The sequence below is a fragment of the Abramis brama genome (genome assembly GCF_963993115.1).
Source record: "Abramis brama genome assembly, chromosome: 2".
NCBI classification, from domain to species: Eukaryota; Metazoa; Chordata; class Actinopteri; order Cypriniformes; family Leuciscidae; genus Abramis; species Abramis brama.
In genome coordinates this window covers 9,415,344-9,438,289 of record NC_139964.1, presented here as the reverse complement: position 1 = coordinate 9,438,289, position 22,946 = coordinate 9,415,344, and the positions used below count along the sequence as shown (strand labels likewise).

The window sequence follows — 22,946 nt, the reverse complement described above, 5'->3', positions numbered from 1 at the left end:
TTAGAAAAAGAAATCTGATCTTCAAAAGGTGTCAGAATTGAGGTGTCATTTTGGGTTTTATCTTTCTTTCACGCGTTCTCCTAGAACAACAGGTTGGGGGACAGCACCCCCAGGAAGGAAGGATGATTTAGCTTATCATAAAAATCCCATAAGAGTAGGCTATATAAAATGTAAATTCCTGGCTCTTTTGTTTTGACCCCTGACTTTTCCTGAAGAAACTGCATGGTATACATCTAATTATACTGATCTTACAGCCTGGTCCCTGTGAAGTGTCAGAATGGGCACATTTTGGGGTCTCCCTTCCTGACAGGAATGCTCAGATCAGGATATTTTATGATAGGAGACTGTGGCATCTTTGATTGTAAAACACCAGGTGTCCGGCCTATCTTTAATTGCTTGATGTTTTCTGAAACAAACTGCATATGCTAATATAGCAACTACGCAGAGAAGAAGGGGAGGGCCTGTGCCCCTGCCATGATGAAAACAATCCTCATTTACAATTTAGCAAACGGAGAGCTAACATCTCTTCTGCTTAAGGATTCTAAATTTAAGGATCTATGATTTTATCCAGAGACAATAAGACCTCCTAATTTCACCGATGGTAAGTTCACTTCAACACATGTTTAAAACTACCTTTAAAATACTTTAATAATTTAACATCTTATTTCAAACAAAACAAACTATTATACACTATTTTATGTTTTATCTATGTAAGGTAGTGTTTCGCTGTGTATTAGATTAAAATATTTATACTTGATAATATTACATTTAAAATAATATGAACTTTATTCACTATTTATGTTTTATCTATGTAAGTCAGTGTTTTGTTGTATATTAGATTAAAATACTTATAGGCTACTTGATAATTGAACATTTCAAATAATATGAACTATTATTCACTATTTTATGTTTTTTCTATGTAAGGCTGTCTTTCGCTGTGTATTAGATTAAAATATTTATACTTGATAATTTAACATTTAAAATAATATGATCTAATATTCACTAAAGTGCTTATACTTGATAATTTAACATTTCAAATAATATGATCTATTATTCACTATTTATGTTTTATCTATATGTAAGGCAGTCTTTCGCTGTGTATTAGCTTAAAATATTTATACTTAATAATTTAAAATGTAAACTAATATGTACTAATATTCACAATTTATGTTTTATCTATGTAAGTCAGTGTTTTGTTGTGTATTAGATTAAAATACTTATACTTGATAATTTAACATTTAAAATAATATGAACTTTATTCACTATTTATGTTTTATCTATGTAAGGCTGTCTTTCGCTGTGTATTAGATTAAAATATTTATACTTGATAATTTAACATTTAAAATAATATGATCTAATAGTCACTAAAGTGCTTATACTTGATAATTTAACATTTCAAATAATATGATCTATTATTCACTATTTATGTTTTATCTATGTAAGGTCTTTCGCTGTGTATTAGCTTAAAATATTTATACTTAATAATTTAAAATGTAAAATAACATGAACTAATATTCACTATTTTATGTTTTATCTATGTAAGTCAGTGTTTTGTTGTGTATTAGATTCAAATACTTATACTTTAAAATTTTACATTTAAAATAATATGCAATATTATTCACTATTTTTGTTTTATCTATGCAAGTCAGTGTTTTGTTGTGTATTAGATTAAAATACTTACACTTTATAATTTAACATTTCAAATAATATGAACTAATATTCACTATTAAAATACTTATACTTGATAATTTAACATTTCAAATATATTATTCACTATTTTATGTTTTATCTATGTAAGGCAGTCTTTCGCTGTATATTAGATTAAAATATTTATACTTGATCATTTAAAATTTAAAATAATATGAACTATTATTCACTATTTTATGTTTTATCTATGTAAGTCAGTGTTTTGTTGTGTATTAGATTAAAATATTTATACTTGATCATTTAACATCTTGTTTCATATAATCAAAATGGTTTTATTTATGGATGTGACTGTGTAATCTGAAAACAATTCACTCTGACATATTTTCTTCTGCTCCTAAAATTCCACAATCGGCTATTTATACACTCCTGAGAGACTATCAGACAGACATTTGCATTCTTAACTCATATAATGTGGTGTTTAAAAGGTTAAAACTTACTTTTAAATGCATATACTTAAATAAATGTCATCTTATTTTATTTTATGTGTTTGTCAATGCTATTTCTTAAACCCGTTTTCATTCTTGCCCCACAGACATTATGGACGCAGCCGTGAAATCTGAAAAACAAATCCATGACAGATTTCGTCATGTTCATAATTTCGTCATTCTGTGGACATTATCCCCCAATAAGGAAAAAACATCCCTGCAAAAAAACATTCACTTCCATTTCACCAATCTGTGGACTTAATTATTAATTCCACCAATAATAAAAACATCCCCTGAAAAAACATTCACATGTCACACCAAGCACTATTGCAGTCATAAAACACACCGCCATAAACCCCTCCCCACCGGAACCACACATGGGTCAAATTTCACATACCACCTGTTGGTCATAAAACCCCCATATAAGGACTTCCTGTCATAAACAAATGTCATGAAGGGTCATAAATCAAGGGTCATAAATCATTTTTGACACATAGTCCCCCATATAGACTACTAGCATCCCAACTAAAGCAAGCACTGATCTCTATAATGGTAACTTCAAACCAAACATTTTCAATTAAACATCTCAATAACAACTTCTGTAGATGTATGACAGAAATAAAGTCATACTGGTTAATAATAAGTGTAATAATGTGTAATGACTGGAAGTCAGTCGTAGTTATTGTGTTTCTCTATTTTCTGTTCTTGTGTTTCTCTTTTCTTCAGTGATTCTGCTTACAATCACTTACATATTCCCTTAATTATCTCACTGCATCGTTACTTTTTACTCGTAGTGTGGATTTCCCTGAGGGGTTGAAAGGGTTAACTGTGTAAGATAAAAAAGACACACCCACAAAATGTTTTTTAACAGTAATAAACTGTAAGTTATAAAACAGGTTTATACTGGCAACACTGTTGCCAGTAGTTTACTGTAAAATTTATTTTTTGGGTCACCGTTGTGCAGAAGAGTAGAGCCTGTGCTTCAGTCCAGGAGAAGATCTACAAACATTGATGATATGCTGCATGTTGCTTTATTTAACAGGCGGTGACTGTGTAGTTGCTGAGCCAGTGGAAATCTTTTTATGTACAATAGTTTTTTAGTGGTCTCAAATAAAAGAAGTTCACAGTAATACTTTACTCACATTATTAATGCATTATACATTTTAGTTAATACATTTAAATGACAGTTGGTCAATTTAAGGCAGTCGGTTTCTGCAAGTGTAATTAGTTAACTATAATTTAGTGCATTTTTACAGAAACAAACTAGATTACAGTAAAGAACTGTACAATTAACAGTATTTTACTGGCAACAGTGTTGCCAGTATTTTACTGTAAAAAAAACCGGTAAGGTCTAACAGTGTAGTCAGTCGTACAATTTGTGCCATTCAGCGTAAGCACCGTTCCCACTTTGGGGTGTTTCCAAGAACACTTTTGAGCATGTGGAGAGAATGATTTGTTCCGTTGATATCCAAGTGAAGTACAAAGCCTATAATAAATAATAGTTAAGCATTCAAATACACAGAGAATTTGGAAACATTTGAATTCGAATGAGAGAGTAATGCTACGTGAGCACAACGTCAGTTTCAGTTTCTCTTTAAATGATTTAGTTTTTGGCTTGCTTATAGTTACAAATTTTTTTTACAATTTTTTGTTATATTCTGAATACCATTTCATTAAATTTAAAGATTTTATTGTGGAGCGAGGCGAACTAAAATAGCCTATATGTTTGTAGTGTTTATAATGTTTGTAGTAGGCCTACAATATAAAATTTAGCTTTATTTTGCAATAAATATATAATGCAATAAAATGCCACTTAACTCTTTTTTTAAAAAACAAAACAAAACCAAAAAATATTGTAGCGTATTTTTTAAGCAGCAAATTAACGGTTAACTGTTAAATTAGCATCCCTGTATATATAACTAGATCAAATTAGTGCAGAATCAACTTTGCGTTGCAATCGCATCAAGGTTCAGCCACGTGCACTTGCATCATCCAGAAATTATATGAATTAAGAAAATATTTAACTAAGAAAAGTGCTGAGCTGAATTGTTTGCCATCTAGTGATTTAAAGGAGAATAAAGTCAAATGCGTCTTTCAGTCAGAACATCTTAGCGACTTCCTAGTAACAGCCAAAACAACCACTCAGAATGCCTTAGTAATGACAAAGCGATCTAGCCATTGTCATAGCAACCACCCCTTACCCTAACATGCAGTGTTAGAGTTAATTAGATACAGTGTTGTATAAAGTACTAGAAAGCAATACTTGAGTAAAAGTACAAGTATCATACTAGAAAAAGACTTTGGTAGAAGTGAAAGTTACCTTTTAGAATATTACTTAAGTAAAAGTCTTAAAGTATCTGATATATACTGTACTTAAGTATCAAAAGTAATTTTCTGATATTTAATGTACTTAAGTAGTTGAAGTAAAAGTTTTTTTTTTTTTTTTTTTTTTTAAAGCAAGCAGTTAGAACCAGAGCCGGACAGTAACTGAGTACATTTACTTGAGTACAGTACTTAACACTAGAACTGCCATGGTGGTAATTTTGACCGTTTTGAATTTTATATCTGCAATAACTTTGTTGAAAAAATAAATAAAATCCTGATGGTACCTGACTTTTCCTAAAAGTGTCTGTATTTTCATTTAAAATGCTTTTCATATTGTCATGTGTCGATGCTTTAAATGAAAGAGGAACCGAGTCGTCTTGCTGGGAATGAACTGTTTTATTAACTGACCTTTTATTGCTACAGCTAAGCTACTCGAGCATAACACAGTCACATGCATCAGATCACTCTCCCAGCCGACGCGCTGACGTCACCGTTGCGCGACTCCCACAACCTGTAGTTACATATCACAACATCTCCCCCTTTTCAAAGGTTAAAGCTCCAACAGTTAAACAAGATGTACTGCACATCCAATAAAGATAAACATGAACATAACAGTCTCTGGGTGGTTGATGTGTTACATCAGCATTACTTATTGTGATCTCAGGCACTTAATTCCTATTTATCCTGTCAATTATCGGATATTTCCCAAACATAACAATCTATCCCTATGGAACATAACTTAACTTGGGAACATAATGTAGCTTTATTAACTGTACTTATCACTCAAAACAGAATTACTGAGGAGACAGTAGAAGATAAGTGTCATTAAGTGTTCAAGTGTCTCTATATCTGAGAGGTACTCTGACCTCACGACCTCTGGATGTCACTTGAACAGTCCTCTGAGGGGACGGCTGGTGTGGTGAACACACCACAGGTGAATCCTTCAGTCTCTGGACAGAAGCAGGGTCACCATGACTGGGTCTAGCCACAGAAGGAGGGCTGCTGGGCAGCTGCAGCGGAGATCCCTCAGACTGCTGCTGCTGGTCTGGAGGGTCAGCAAGCTCCAGGACTGCCTGCAGATGTCTTCTATTGCGTCGCAGCACTGCACCGTTGTCTGTCTTCACTATGTAAGACCGGGGCTCACTGCACTTATCAATGACTTTAGCAGACGTTTTCCACCCCTTTTCTCCATCCAATTTCACTCTAACGGCCTGCCCAGATTGGAGTTCAGAAAGTGGCAGAGCAGAGTGATGGCGGTCATGGAAGAACCGGTAAGCTGATTTAGTCTGAGCATCCTTCTGCTGGATTTGATGTCTGTCCACAGGAGAAGCTTGTAGTTTTCCTTCCAACATAGGAAGTGTGGTCCTAATGTCTCTTCCAGCCATAAGTAAAGCTGGGCTCACCCCCGTAACAGCACTAGGGGTGGCTCTGTAGCACATTAGAGCAAGATATGGATCGGGCTGCTTCAGGATGCGCTTAGCAGTCTGCACAGCTCTCTCGACAGCGCCATTTGCTTGGGGATAATGAGGGCTGGTAGTCGTATGCGCAAACCCATAGCTTTGGCAGAAGTCTTGAAACTCACCCGAGGTGAATTGTGTGGCATTGTCGCTCACCAGCTCCAGCGGTATCCCCCATCTTGCAAACATGCCTTTGAGCCTGGTAATGACCTGGTGGCTGGATGTTGAAGACAGGTGGGCAATTTCAATGTCCCTGGAATAATAATCAGTCACAATGAGATAATTCTGTCTTTCTAGCTCGCACAAATCAGCAGCAATGCGCTGCCAGGGTCCCCCAGGTAAAGGTGTGGTGAGGAGCGGTTCACGTCTTTGAGTGGGTCTATTTTCAATGCAGAACTTACATGTTGACACTGCCGTTGCGATCTCTGCACTGATGCGAGGCCACCATACTGACATCCTAGCTCGAACGCGACACCTTGTTAGACCTTGGTGTCCCTCGTGTAGCTGTTTGAGCACTTCTGATCTAAGTGCAGCTGGGATAACCAGTCTATCTTGATACAACACCAGTCCATCAGTCTCAGAGAGGTGAACTCTGACAGAATAATATCCATGCAGGGACGGAAACAGCGATGTCTTTGGTGGCCATCCGTTCCTAATGAACTGCACAATCTTTTGCAGCTCTTCATCCTGTAGTGTGGCGGAGCGGATTTTGTCAAGTTTTTGCGATGAAACATGCGCATTTGCTACCACTGACTCCACATATGCTTGTACGTCCTGGTCAGTGTGTTCATCACCACTGTCAGTCAGTGGGCTCCTAGAGAGAGCATCGGCTATGATAAGCTGCTTCCCCGGGACGTGCTCTGCCACAACATTGAATCTCAGTAGGCGCATTAGGAGTCTTTGGCACCTTGAAGGGACTTTGTCCAGGTCGTATGTATTTATGAGGGGTACCAGTGGTTTGTGGTCTGTTTGTAGAAGGAAGCTTTCCATGCCTTGCACATAGCGAGCGAAGCGCTCACAGGCCCACACTCCTGCAAGACACTCCTTTTCAATTTGGGAGTATCTCTTCTCTGCATCTGACAATGTGCGGGAGCAGAATGCAACTGGCTTTAACACACCCTCCTGTTCCTGCAATAATGCTGCTCCTAATCCGTAGCTGTTCGCATCGGCGCTGATGACAGTCTTGCGGTTGACATCATAAAATGCAAGTGCTGGTGCTGACACAAGCATAGCTTTCACTTTCTCAAACGCCGCTTCTTGTACATCACTCCACACCCACTCACTTTCCTTCCGGAGCAGGGCAGTGATGGGATGCAGCTCTGAGGAGAGGCCAGGCAGGAACTTTCCAACATAGTTGACAAGACCCAGAACCTGTTTAAGCTCCGTAACATTGGTTGGGCTTGGCATCCGTGTGATGGCTTTTACTTTGTCAGTGTCAGGTCTCATGCCTTCTGCACTTATGAGGTGGCCAAAGTACTTTATTTCTGTTTTGCCAAAATGACACTTGGCCTTGTTCAACTTTAAACCACTGTCCTTTATGGTCATCAGCACCGCATCAAGACGGGTGTCGTGTTCTTTCCTTGTTGCTCCATAAACAAGTATGTCGTCCATTACTACGACAACTCCATCATGACCCTTTAACAGTGTCGACATCTGTCGTTGGAAGATTTCTGGAGCCGATGTGATACCGAATGGCAGCCGTTGGAAGCAGAATCTCCCCATCGGGGTGATGAAGGTTGTCAGCTTTTGGCTGGCAGCATCCAAGGGGATCTGCCAAAATCCGCAAGAGGCATCGAGGGTAGAGAACACTTTAGCTCTGGCTAGCTTGGGAGCAATATCCTCCAAAGTTGGCATGATGTACCTCTCTCGCTTAACCGCCTTGTTTAAGCGTTTTAGATCGACACACACTCGCACTTGCTCCTTGTTCTTCTTCCCTACTGGAACCATCGGGGCACACCAGTCAGAAGGCACTGTAACCTCTTCTATTGTGCCCAGGGCCAGCATGCGTTTGAGTTCAGCCTCAACTTTAGCCAGGAGGGGGAACGGGATGCGACGTGGCGTCGTCAGTGAGTAGGGCTCACAGTCAGCTTTAAGTTCGATTTTTACGGGGTCGCACTTGAGCAAACCAATATCCCCAAACACATGACTTAACATTACAGTGTCCATCCCGTCTACTCTCATGACCAGTCCCATTCTTGTGGCAACACTCCGTCCCAGGAGGTTGTGAGAGTATGGCCCTTTAATTACAGTTATCCAGAATCTGTACTTTTCCCCTTTGTACTCACTTGTTGCCAGGAACTTGCCAATACTCTTAACTTCGCCTCCGGGGCTGGTGATGGGTCCTTTCCTTGCAGTGACCAGGCAGGACCGCTGTGGCAGTCTCTTGAATGCAGCCTGTGACATTACACTGATGTCTGCCCCAGTGTCTATTTTGAATTTCACAGTGCTGCCATTAACAGGTAAGTCAACAAGCCACATATTTTCTGAATCAGATTGATCCATTATGTCTGACACATGTTCAGTAACTTCTCCAAGGAAAAACATCTCATCTGTGTCAGTGGTGCTGCTTGGCATTGTAACCACCTCTTTTCAGCATCTTCGTCTGACAGGCTGCCTCAAAATGTCCAATTTTATTACACCTTCTGCACTTTTTATTCTTGGCTGGGCAAGGATGTATTTTACCATGTTGTCTGTTACAGCGGGGACAGGTAGGATTCTGTTTTGACTCACTGTGTTCCTGTTTTTTCTGCCATTGTCCATCGTTGCTGCTCCTTCTGCCATGGAACTGCCGCCTCCCCTGTCTTATGGTGTCCACTGCACACTCCGAGCGCAGGCTCACATTTTGTTGCTTTATCTGTTCGCTCTGGCGCGCTATTTGAATAGCTCTTTCAAGAGAGAGTTCCGGCTCGAGCTGTAGCTTCTGTGATACATCGTTGTCAGATATACCAATAACTATTCTGTCCCTGATTTGCTCATCTTTAGTGTGCCCAAACTCACAATACTGTGCCAGTTCGTATAAACTTCTCACAAAAGCCTCTACTGACTCACCGGGCTTTTGTGCTCTCTTGTGAAAACATGCTCTTTCATGGATCACGTTTCTCTTGGGCACAAAATGGTCAGAGAATTTGGCTATCACCGTGTCATAGTCCAACTCCGGTCTACCTCTCTCCTCTTCCTCGTCAACCTCTCCGCTGTCATCGTACACAAAGGAATCATAAATCGCTTCCGCCTCTCTCCCCATGGCGTAGAGAAGCGTGTTTACCTGCACTTCACCGCTATCTTTGTCCAACTTTGACGCCACCCGAAAGCGGTCGAAACGTCGGCGCCACATCGGCCATTCCGCCGGGCGCGTGAAGTCAAAAGATTCTGGAGGTCCGAGCTTCGCCATGTCTTATTTTCAGAGCGTGAAGTCGGCCACTTCTGACACCATGTCATGTGTCGATGCTTTAAATGAAAGAGGAACCGAGTCGTCTTGCTGGGAATGAACTGTTTTATTAACTGACCTTTTATTGCTACAGCTAAGCTACTCGAGCATAACACAGTCACATGCATCAGATCGCTCTCCCAGCCGACGCGCTGACGTCACCGTTGCACGACTCCCACAACCTGTAGTTACATATCACAACACATATAAATTACACATAAGGCAAAAACACAAATGAACATATTTACCTATTTCGGCCATAAACGGTCATATTGACCGCACTGAATTTTGCGGTATTATTATACATATACCAATATACACAACAATAAAAAGTGGTAAAAAATACACAAAACATATTCCACAACAAATCATTTAAATGTAATGATATTCAGAACAGAACAATAACAAATAAATAATCAATAAACAAGCCAAAATGAAATCGGTTAGGCTACTTTCAAGCGAAAGTGAAAGTAAGCGTCGTTGGGCTCACGTAACTCTCTAATTAGAATTAAAATGTTTCAACATTTGCGATGGTTGGTAAACTATTCTTTATTATAGGCTTTGTACTTCACTCGTGTTCCAAAATCGACGGAAAAAATCATCCTTCACATGCGCAAAATGGTACGAATTGTAGCCTATATCTCATTTGGAAACCAAGGTCCCAGAGTCTGGAGGAAGAATTAAATTAAATATTATTATATATTAAATTAAAATTATTTCTTCATTAAACGCGGTATATTCCCCATGAGACATCAGAACCACAAAGGTGCTGTCCGAGTCTTTATGTTCAGAACGTGCAGCGAAGTTCCTGATAGCTGTATCTATTTCCTGTGAAAAAAAAAAAAGCTTTTTTTTTTATAAACAACACTGCCAGGTCGAAACATTTGCTGTTTTAAACATTTTAAAAAGAGTCATTTAGGATTTGAGTCATTTAGCACTTAAGTATCATTATTACAGTTATTATTATGTTTCTATCATGTTAACAGTTCTTCTAACCCTAATCGATGGAGTGTGTAGCTTTTCCTTTCTTAAACATGTAGGAAGACACATCATGGCCATTTTCCAGGATTACATTGTCAAGATTCATCAGGCTCAGATTGTGAAAGAATGGTTTGAAGAATCATTTCCACACATGAATCGGCTCCTCTGAGTCCAGAGCTGAACCTCAGTGAAAGTCTTTGGGATGTTCTTGTGTATAGGACATAACATCACAACACTTATTACCATAAAGAGGTGCATCAAGATCTTGTTTTGACAATACAAAAGTCTGTAAAGTCTTCTTCAGTACATCCCAAAGACTTTCACTGATTTATATAAATAATATTCATTTCATGAGGCTGTACGCACAGTTCCAGAGAGATTTGTGTATTTCTCAACACTATAATCCAGAGCCTTCAGCAGCCACTCCATGTTCTCCTCGTCTCTCTCTGCTCCATCCCTGTGTTTTAAGTGCTCAAACTGTATGTTGGTGATTAGCAGAGCTAAACGTTTCCTCTGAGACTTGTCCTTTGGGATATAAACCTATGAAACACAATCCAAAACAAACCGAATTAAAGCAGAAGCAACAGAGCCAATGTCTGGAGCAACAATAGAATTGGGTATGTTAGGAGGAGCATTAGTTCCCACACCTTGGTTAACTTCAAATTCAAGGACCTTTCAAGGAGTTTCCAGGTCCCATACCCTCAAATTCAAGGACTTAATGTGGGGACACATTTCAAGTGAGAGCAAGGTTACATTATTGTTACAGTTTTCATGTGTCAAACACAACTATGCAAAAAAGCGTTCTTTTTTTCATTCGTCATGGCAACGTACAACTTCCCACATAGCAACATTGTGTCGGCCCAGATCCGGCCCACATCTGGCACACGTGGAAAGATGATCTGGCCCACATGCAGCGTGGAATTACGGCACTTGGGTGGGCCACTCCTGTTTGCCAGGTCTGGGCCACAAGCAGGCCATAGCAATGCCACATCTCAGCCAAGAGCAAAGAAATAAACCAGAACTGGACCTTATCTGAGCCACAAAATCTGTGTATATTAAATATGAAGTCATCTCAGCCTGTTAACAAAAAGAATCACTGAAAGAAAGAAGAGAACAGAAAAAAGAGACGAGCAGAAACACAAGAACTACAACTGACTTCAGCCACAGCCTCAGATGAAATCAACTGAAGAGAAAAAGAAGACATTAAATCTGTGAAGATCTCAGCAGAGGAGGATTAAACAACTCCACAAACAGCATTACCAGCTTCACTTATTACTAACCAGACTGACTTTATTTCTGGCAGACGTCTACAAAAGTTTTTATTGAGAATTAACAGAGGTTTAACTCTGGTTCATTTGAAGTCACCATAACAGTGAATAGTGTTTCCATTAGTTGGGCTCTTAACTCGTATTATATCTTGTATTTTTTTTGGCTGCTGTGACAGTGTGTTTGTCAAACACATTTGCAGCAGCAAAGAAAGCTAAAGTGAAATGAGATCAGGTGATGATGGTTTTATAATCATCATGAAATAGACTGTTTCACTGAGGTAATTTGAAGCTAACAATTGTGTTGTACCATTAATATATTCTCATCACAAACCCTGTGTTACTGCAGCGTGAGGTCCAGCAATATTATAACAATCAGTTAGAAGATTTTAACAAACATGAGCACAAAAAATTACTGTTTGATGACAAACACAGACATCAATAATCAACGTATGAATCTCAACAATGGTGACAATCTAAAGTACCTTGCTGCAATGCATGCTGGGTACCAGCATAGTACAAAACTCCCAGCATGCATTGCAACATGAATAAATTATGCAGCTGAATTGTCCTATTATTTTAATTCTAAATATGTGCTTTTATTTTTTGCTGTTGTTTTTTTGTGACATTTAGTAGCTTTTCAGTGATGTTCTGAATTAATCTGTTTATCTAAAATATATATATATATATATTGTCACCCTTGTTGAGATTCATGTGCTGATTTTTGATATCTCTGTGTGTCACCATGGATTCATTTTTCATGTTCGTTAAAATCTTCTAACTGATTGTTATAATATTGCTGGACCTCACGCTGCAGTAACACAGGGTTTGTGATGAGAATATATTATTGGTACAACACAATTGTTAGATTCAAATTACCTCAGTGAAACAGTCTATTTCATGATGATTATAAAACCATCATCACCTGATCTCGTTTCACTTTAGCTTTCTTTGCTGCTGCAAATGTGTTTGACAAACACACTGTCACAGCGGCCAAAAAAGACAAAAGATATAATACGAGTTAAGAGCCCAACTAATGGAAACACTATTCACTGTTATGGTGACTTCAAATGAACCAGAGTTAAACCTCTGTTAATTCTCAATAAAAACTTTTGTAGACGTCTGCCAGAAATAAAGTCAGTCTGGTTAGTAATAAGTGAAGCTGGTAATGCTGTTTGTGGAGTTGTTTAATCCTCCTCTGCTGAGATCTTCACAGATTTAATGTCTTCTTTTTCTCTTCAGTTGATTTCATCTAAGGCTGTGACTGAAGTCAGTTGTAGTTCTTGTGTTTCTGCTCGTCTCTTTTTTCTGTTCTCTTCTTTCTTTCAGTGATTCTTTTTGTTAACAGGCTGAGATGACTTCATATTTAATATACACAGATTTTGTGGCTCAGATAAGGTCCAGTTCTGGTTTATTTCTTTGCTCTTGGCTGAGATGTGGCATTGCTATGGCCTGCTTGTGGCCCAGACCTGGCAAACAGGAGTGGCCCACCCAAGTGCCGTAATTCCACGCTGCATGTGGGCCAGATCATCTTTCCACGTGTGCCAGATGTGGGCCGGATCTGGGCCGACACAATGTTGCTATGTGGGTTTGAGTTCCCGTGCCTCATGCGGGAAACACAACGTAACGCATAAATGCGCGTAACTAAAGTAAATCCAGCAAGCTAGTGTGCATAGGCCACGAAGTGTTGGCAAAATAACACATAAGCAGACCAGAGAGAATAATATGGATTTGATTTTTTCCAGAAAACTTCTTGCAGAAAATAAATTAAAGCACTTTCAAGGACCTGTATCTATATATGTTTATTTTCAAAAACTTTCCAGGGCCTTGAATTATTTATTTATTTTAGATTCACAAACTTTCAAGGATGTCAAGGACTCGTGGGAACCCTGATTAGAGTTAACACTGATCAGCATACAAAATAAAAATAAATATCAGTCAAAAGTGATTTGAAACAGAGATACTTGCTTCTTTTTTCTCTCTTGTAAGAATTTCAGTCTTCAACTGTCGGCTGCATGGAGTCATTGTGTGTGGACTCGCACTGGACTGGACTAGACTCGCACTGGACTGGACTGGACTCGCACTGGACTGGACTCGCACTGGACTGGACTGGACTCGCACTGGACTGGACGGGTTGCTCCTCCTCAGACACTGGAGCATTTCTGCTCTCCTCCTGAACAGATGGATGAGCTGAAGACAGAAAAACACACATCATGTTTTAGATCATTCATATATTTAAAGATGTACCAACAGCCCATTGAACAAAGAACAATAGAAAGTCTGCACTAAATATTTATTGTTTTTCTATAGAATTTAGAGCATTGCACTCATAGTCTTTCAACCAGTATAAACAGGTTTTTCTTTACCTTCCTTAAGTTTCAACTCAAGGCGATGTGCAAGATCATTTTGTTTGATGTTACGCAACACTTGGACTACGATCCTGCCCGCATCTTCACTGTACTGTTGTACCATACAATCCACCACATCCATACAGTCAGATTTCTCCAGCTTTTCTCGAGGGATAGGGCTGATGTCTGACGTCACTCCACTCCATATGTGCTGTTTCAATTCTTGGAGATCTGTTTCAATAAGCTCCTCAAGTGCCTCAGTCATCACTCTTTTAGTGGCGGCCATTTTGAGTCACTGGGAGAAAAAGGACAAAACAGTCTTAGATCTGGGACTGATCTGGGACCATCGTCCAACAGTCTAGTGGACATCAATTTATCACACACATAAAAACAAAACTTGTAGGTTGGTCTATACTAGCTAATTTACTATACTAGCTAATGAACGTAATGAAATGTCTTTTAAAAGGTTAATTTGTTTTTCCAAGCAAATATTACTATGCAATTCATTGAATTAATTACTAATTTATCATTTTTGGTTTGTCCCCGAGCCCCACCACCCTTTTATTCGTCATGTAAAATATTTTGATCAAGTGATAAGAGATATATCTGAAGAGAAAAAGTTTTATTCACAAATAAAATGATACGAGAATATGTAACATAAGAACAGTTAGCTATAGTATGTGTGGTGCACTATACAACTTTTTTGTGTGTTCAGAATATACAAAATATAATGAGCGAGTATGGTAGAGCCGGGCACACCTTTTGTGGGCGTCACGTGACCTGTCTGGACTTTTGTTGGTCCAGTTTCTGTTTTACTAAGTGTAAAGTCTAAAAAGTTTAAGAGATCATCCTGAGGACGTAGGTCAGATTTTCAAAACACCACACTGTAATGGAGAGGTAAATGACTACAAAAAGCTATCATTTATTTACCTCACTGAACCATATAAAACTGTCCTGATGGTCTTCACTCTGAGTCTGAGATATCTTGTCCTCCACTGAGACTGTGATGATGCTCTCCGCCACTAGAGGGAGTTTATTTTTCACACAGTGGAGTTAAAACAAGATGACGAACGTAGACAGTAAAGGATTAAATATAGACGCCTTTCCAATTAAACCACAAACACGCAGTTAGTCTCTCTCTCTCTCTCTCTCTCTCTCTCTCTCTCTCTCTCTCTCTCTCTCTCTCTCTCTCTGCCACTAGAGGGAGTGAGTTTGTTTTTCATATTAGTGGAGTTACAAGAAAACAAGGCACACCTTTACCAGTTAAAAACGAAAGGAAAAGAGACGGAAGAGAAGAGACGCCATTCCGAGGCTTTAAACCTGTTACTCTGGGTGTTTAAACTGTCGCATATTTTCCGGTAAGTTCAGACCTCATTCTTCATGCAATCATGTAGTGATATTACAATGAGCTCCTATATGCTCTTCTTTACACGGGATTTAAAACACAAATCATTATATTTAGACAGGACAAACAAACCAAAATGGCGGAAACATTGACGATTATCGTATTTACTTTTGATATCCCGTGATCCTTGTTTTAATATTTAGTTTTAGTTTTATATAATAATGGTTAATAATAATAATAATAATAATAGTTTGTTTTATATATTATACTGTTGTTTAAGTGTTCAAGTTCGACACAGCACAACAACAGTGCTGAATACTGCATTCAGATTATCACACCAGTATTAAACTTAACAAAATAGGCCTACTAAAGACTAATGTAAATTAAGTTTCAAATGTAGGGCACATTACATTTATTTCAAACAGTGTCCAGTTTCCACTTCCTGCATTCAGACACTGCTCTAACAAACATTTAAAAAAAATAAGTACAAAGAAAATGGTAAATAAAAGTACCTGAGTTTTACAAAAATATCTGAACAACAATTCACAATGTTTGAAATGAAATAGCCGAACTGCAGTTGTGCTTTATTGTGTTTAAAGGGTTAGTTATTCCAAAAAAGAAATGCTGTCATTGCGACGCAAGTGCTTTGTTTGCTCAAAAAAAATAAAAAAAATAAAAAATAATAATAATAATAATAATAATTTACCACTTTATTTACGAAAATATTGATCTGGTAAGTATATTTTGACAGATTTAAAAACAAAAATGTGGGAATAAAGATTCCTGATCCAAAACACAAAGAACCACTTCAGCATAAATGTGTTTAACAGGAGGATAAGGTGTTAAATAGAACTTTTATTATGAGTAAATTACTTTTGAATGACTAATGACTATTATTTTTTTGTTACATTGAGCTATTTTTGCATGTTAATATGGGGAAAATAGTTAGATTGCAATGTCATGTAGATTAAGACTGCACTAACGTTGTAGTTTTTACTTTTTACTTTGTTGTATTGTATAATTGTGCTACATAATTAACTGTTTCTGAAACAAGAACACTGCCTCTGAAATGAGTCCTCCATCTCCTGGATCAAGCTGTGTGTCTGTGAAGAGTGATCAATCCATGACGAAAACTCCTCCTAAATTCAGTGATGCAACAGTGACCTCTAACCCCAGGTGAGCCACTGGCCATTTCAGCACAGATGCTTTTATGCAAAGTGATTTACAGTGTATTCCAGACGCCTGCAGTGTGTGAGTGCTGATACTGTATCTTCACAGAGAAGCACAAAATCACTTTCCTTGCTTGCAGTTTTCAAGATGTGTCTAAAGACTTCTCTTGACTAGATCCTGTTAAACCACTAACTCTCTCTCTTTCCAGTAATGTATGTGGGTCAATGACGCGACGCCTAAATTTTCTGTCCGTTTGCATTTTTTCAGGCAAAAATGGGTTTAAATGCATAAAAAGATACTGTATATTTATAGTACATCTCCCATGTATGTACTCACTTTAACTTTTAAAAAAACCTTTACTTATTTTTATTTTTTATTTTTTTGTTGTTTAAAGTGTCAAAACATCATGTGGTGCGACTGTCCGGCCATAACTTCTGTTTTGAAAACGTCTTTGAAATTACTCTGAATTTATTCATATTTATTTTCTGCACTATTTGGCATGATTTCCAAAATGTTTTGTAATCCTTTAAAAAAATTCAAAGCATTTGTATTTATATTTCCATTAGGGCTGGGCGATTTAAATCGCGATATTGTTATGCGCATCTCGTCAGTAAAGCCGGTTCCTTGATTAGTAGTAAATCGCCATCACCTGCTTTCAGATGGAGCGGCATTTAGGGCTGATGAGATAATTAAGTGATTCATTTAGTGATGATTGAGCATTATTGAAGACACCTGATGTTAACAAGCAGAATCACTGAAGGAGAAAATCACAAATTGTAAGTTACCATTAAGGTGATGGGTGTTTGCTTTAGTTGGGCTTTAGACCATTATATGTTTAATTTAATATTTATTGTTGTTTGTCTGCTGTTATTGATTTATAACAGTTAAATGAACAAAGTAAAATGTTATCTTATAGTGTTGGTTATGTTTTGACATAATCATGCTGTGATCTGAAAAAGGAAACTTATTGAGATAGTTTGGTTTAACTTGTTAGCAGCAGTTTTGTGATTTTTCAGCCTATGATTATCAGTACTTTACTTATAATTCAAAATATTTAATAAACATTGTTCTGATCAAAAGACATTCGGATAAATTCATTTAAAACACAGACATCAATAATCAGCCTGTGAATCTCAACAATGGTGACAATAATAAAGCATGTTGCAGTGGCTGCCACCAATCACAACTCAATAATGGCTCCCATCATGCATTGCGGTATGAATAAATTATGATCTGAATTGTCTTTGTAATTTACTTTTCCTAATTTAATATTCTGCTCCTCACCATTGTTGAGATGCATAGACTGAATCTTGACATCTGTGTGTGCCTAAAAGAATGTTTTTTTTTTAAACAACTTTTAAGAAATCCTTTATATTATATCAAAAATTCTGGGCATTTATGCAGATTCACAGTTATGCTGTAACCAACAACATAAATCGAAGTCAGAAAGAAGGATTTTAATGAGTTCAGTGATCAAGTTCAAATGATGATTGTCATAATATAACCAACACCATCAGATCACTTTTTTTTCTTTGTTCATCTGGCGGTTATAACTCAGATACCTCAGACAAACAAAATCTAAAGTTAATAATATATGGGTCAAGAGTCCAACTAAAGCAACCATTGATCGTCATAACGGTGGCTTACAATTTGAGATTTTCTCCTTCAGTGATTCTGCTTGTTAACATCAGGTGTCTTCAATAATGTTCAATCATCACCAAATTAATCACTTAATTATCTCATTAACTTAAACACTCTTGAGTGTGGACTCATACACTCCCAGGAGTGTTAATTTAACACTGGAGTTTTTGCTGTATACAAAGAGCCGTAGTTAACTGACAAGCTGAGCCATATCACATTAAATATCGCTGGCGATACGTCCGCGATATTAATGCGATATGGCTCAGCTTGTCAGTTAACTACGGCTCTTTGTAGTAAATGCCGCTCCATCTGAAAGCAGGTGATGGCGATTTACTACTAATCAAGGAACCGGCTTTACTAACGAGATGCGCATAACAATATCGTGCGATATATCGTGCAGCCCTAATTTCCATCATAATATACAAACAAACTTTGTCCGATGATGTCCATTTTATGAAATATCATGTGGTGCAACCATCAAGGAACTACCATTTTGGGACTTATATGTTGAAAACTATTCAAACACAGGAAGTTACATCATAAACCAATTTACCAAGGACCCATGGAAGCAGCAAGCAGGTTTGTAATTATCTCAAATTGGAAAAAAAATAAACCTTTGTAATGGTTGGTATGTAGTTGCCACATTTGGATCATGTGGTATGACCTAAAAAAAAAATAATATTAAAGTTATTTCTACAAATATATATTTTTATTATAAATTTCATAGTGACCTTTTTTGGCAAGCTAGCTTGTTTTGTTTAGGTGGCCAATTCTGTGCCTGTAAATTTTGACTGAATTTGAAAATATCATGTGGTGCGACCAAATATCATGTGGTGCGACCACTGCAGACTGTTTTCCATGATAGATATATGTCCTAGATTGGCATCATTTTGGTATCATTTGGTATTGGTATCATTTGGAATAGATTTTTATGCAATTTGGGATATTTTTTATAGCTTTCAGTCAGTTTGTGTTTACTCTTTGTACAATATGAGAAAAATGCAACAACAAAAAAATTAGAGCATGTAATTTCAGTTTAGTAATAATGCATTTATTAGTAGTGTATTTATTATTGGCTATTTATTTATTTAAAACTATTTTAATCTATTTTACCAGATGCCACTGCCAAGTGAATAAATTCTGACCCTGCAGCAAGAGCAGAGTACCTTGATAGAAGAGTGAAATATTATTACAGTTTAAAATATCTGTTTTCTATGTGAATATATAGTAAAATGTAATTTATTCCTATGATCAAAGCTGAATTTTCAACACCGTTAATCCAGTCTTCAGTGTCACATGATCCTTCAGAAATAATTCTAATATGTAACCCTAGACCACAAAACCACTCAATGGGTCAATGTCACATGGGTAAATTTTTTGAAATTAAGATTTATACATCATATGAAAGCTGAATAAATAAGCTTTCTATTGATGTATGATTTGTTAAGATAGAACAATATTTGGCCGATACAACTGAAAATCTGGAATCTGAGGGTGCTACAAAATCGAAACATTGAGAAAATCGCCTTTAAAGTTGTCTATTTATGTTTGCGATAATTCTATATTCACTCACAAAAATAAATGTTTATAAATTTATGGTAGGACATTTACAAAATATAAAACATGATCTTTATTTAATATCCTAATGATTTTTTGGAATAAAAGAAAAATCGATAATTTTGACCCATACAATGTATTGTTGGCTATTGCCACAAATACCCCGTGCGACTTGTGACTGGTTTTATGATCCAGGGTCACTCATGATTTGCTGCTCAAGAAACATTTCTGATTATTATCAATGTTCATATTTTTTTGGAAACTGTGATACATTTTATATGTCAGGATTGAATAGAAAGTTCAAAAGAACAGCATTTATTTGAAATAGAATCTTTCGGAACATTATAGCCTGCGCCTGAATGTGACACTGAATGTGTCCTTGATTAATAAAAGTATTAATTACTTAAAAAAAAACTATTGACCCCAAATGTTACCTGTATACAATACTTTTATGAAATAATTTATATCTATAACATTATTATTTGTTAGAAAGAAATTCTAAGTCAAGTTAAATTAAATGGTGCACTTGTGTTTGTGAAGTGATTTTTTTTTTATAAAAGTGAGTTTATAAAATGTTTATGTTCAGGAAAATTCTGTGAAATTTGTATAAAATCTGGTTTAAATCTATTTTTTTGTATAAAATGTATTGTTCATTGATCTCTTTAAATAGATTTTTAACTATATAAGGTTTTCATGTCATTTGGAGCGACCACTTATCATGTGGTGCGACCAATAAAAGCTATCACTGTATTAAATTTAAAATAAAATATCTTATTTCTGTGGCTGAAATATGAATCACTGATAGAGTATGCTTTAGTAAATTATATTTTTAAAACATTTTTATCAGTTTTATGTGATTTACAGGAAAAATAAGTCTGTTAACTAGATTTAAGAAGGCAACTCAGAAATTATAGAACAAAAAATGAGATCATTATTTACAAAAACTCAAAAGAAATGCAAATACTTGGTTTCTAAACACTTTAATTACTAAGAACTTGTAAAATAATGTTTAAGCATGTTAAGGAAATTAATTAATTTTAAGATAAATCACGGTCGCACCACATGACATTTTTTAAGGCTACGGACAATTCATCTAGATGAAAAAAAACTAAATTCACTTAAATTAAATTTAGGTGTACACAACATCCTTAATGTTTGAACAACTGCAACAGATATTATTATTTTTTGTATTTTAAAATTGGCCTGTCGAAAATCCTTATACGTCATTGACCCATGTGTAGTTTGCTTTAAATGGCTTTGTATGAAAAGTAGGGCTGTGCGATGTATCATTTTTAGCATCGATATTGCGATGTGCGCCAGATGCCGCCCGGTTCGGAATGCATGTGATTCGCAGATTAATTGCTAAGTTTAACCATCATAGAGTGACAGTTTATCATTTGCATGTGTTTTAAAGTCCCATCAGTTTAAACATCAAGTGCAATAAGACTGTAACTCGCGCGCTGTTTTGTGTGCGCAGACAGAACCACGCAGACAACACGAGAAGTCCATGAACACCGAATTCCCTTCCCTTTCTTATCTATTTGTGCTTAAACTATGGAGCGAATTATGTGCCATAATTAAACAAACAAATCCAGCATTTTGCAAACAAACTCCATCTACTTCGCAAAGGAAAACTCGAAGCTGAATGGAGTGACATTTAGGTGTGGTATTTATGAATTTGCACTGCAATTACAATTGCATAAATAATGTTATGAGATTAATGTTTTAAGTGATTTCTATTTTGAATAGAGGCTGTTCTTTTTAACTTTATATTCATCAGTGAATCATTCTTAGTTCCTCATTCTTTGTTCAGGCTGCCTCACAGCACTTTGATGGGCCATTAGCCATTGGGGGAGTGGTCTTTAGTCACACCCCTGGTGTGAATCACATTAATATTCATGGGCCATGCATACAGCAGTGCTGACACAAAAACTGACTTGCAAAATTAAAATCGTTATATTGTTGTTTGTGTAAGAGTTGTCAGAATGATTTTCAGATCATTTTGTAGAAAAAAATCGAGCCTACAAGAATTGTAATTCAAAAGTCTTGTGGACAACTATTCAGTATGTGTTAAATGGCCTTATTGCTGTGACAATTTTTTTTCCAAAACGTACTAACCACGCATAATATATTTTTTCTATAAAATGCAAACATGTACATCCATTTTGCTCACACGTTATTGTAGCAGAGTTTGTGCTGAATACAGCAAAATTACATGTTGGCCAATGGTATGTTGTACGTAGCTGAAATAAGCACAAATGTCAGGGCATGTCAAAACATCTCAAGGGCCCCAAAAACACCTCAGACCCCAGAGGATTAAATATAAAACTATTTCAGCTACGTACAACATACCATTGGCCACAACTTTCCCTCTAAACCTCACTTATCGGGCTTATGCTACTCTGAATAATGCCTGAACTTTGTATCTTGAGCACTTCTTGCGCTGCTTTTTGTTTTTTGCCTCTTCATGATGACTCGCTTAATCTAGTCCTACTTTGTAAGTCGCTTTGGATAAAAGCGTCTGCTAAATGACTAAATGTATAAATGTAATGTAAATGAATATAGAAATATTAAATATGCGAAAAAATGAAATAATAGGCCTACGTTTAGATGGTGAACTAAAGCCGCCAGTAGGTGGCAGCAAGTTTTAATGATTGAGTCAATGAACTGAAGCATTGTGAAACACTCAATTAGGTACTAATTCTACATAGAATTTACTACCCAGGGCACAACAGAAAGGCATTGCACTTAAAACGATTCTTGTAATATTTTTGCAGGCATAGGAGAAATCTAAAAATGAGTCTCCATAATGAGAGAGAAGATGAGGACACTGCCTCTGAAATGAGTCCTCCATCTCCTGGATCAAGCTGTGTGTCTGTGAAGAGTGATCAATCCATGACGAAAACTCCTCCTAAATTCAGTGATGCAACAGTGACCTCTAACCCCAGGTGAGCCACTGGCCATTTCAGCACAGATGCTTTTATGCAAAGTGATTTACAGTGTATTCCAGACGCCTGCAGTGTGTGAGTGCTGATACTGAACCTTCACAGAGAAGCACAAAATCACTTTCCGTGCTTGCAGTTTTCAAGATGTGTCTAAAGACTTCTCTTGACTAAATCCTGTTAAACCACTAACTCTCTGTCTTTCTAGTAATGTATGTGTAGTTTGCTTTAAATGGCTTTGTATGAAAAGTAGGGCTGTGCGATGTATCATTTTTAGCATCGATATTGCGATGTGCGCCAGATGCCGCCCGGTTCGGAATGCATGTGATTCGCAGATTAATTGCTAAGTTTAACCATCA

The 22,946-nt window shown here is 36.9% G+C and overlaps 2 protein-coding genes across 4 annotated transcripts in view; one reads left to right on the top strand and one right to left on the bottom strand.

The window, feature by feature from the left end:
* The window catches only part of LOC311077597 (protein NLRC3-like), a gene marked incomplete at its 3' end in the record, with an annotated part of 522,782 nt that overhangs the window by 256,621 nt on the left and 243,215 nt on the right, over positions 1 to 22,946 (bottom strand). The gene's annotated exons all lie outside the window — the stretch shown is intronic.
* The window catches only part of LOC311077589 (uncharacterized protein), a 32,815-nt gene continuing 25,039 nt past the window's right edge, over positions 15,171 to 22,946 (top strand). For 2 of the 3 annotated variants that reach the window (XM_084106126.1, XM_084106124.1), the window contains exons 1-3: positions 15,171 to 15,290; positions 16,332 to 16,453; positions 22,423 to 22,593. In XM_084106126.1, coding sequence (XP_083962252.1) covers positions 16,347 to 16,453; positions 22,423 to 22,593 — 278 coding nt within the window. In that variant the 5' untranslated portion in view covers positions 15,171 to 15,290; positions 16,332 to 16,346. Of the gene's footprint in view, positions 15,291 to 15,362; positions 16,454 to 22,422; positions 22,594 to 22,946 lie in introns of those variants that run through there. The other variant, XM_084106125.1, reaches the window with a different exon arrangement.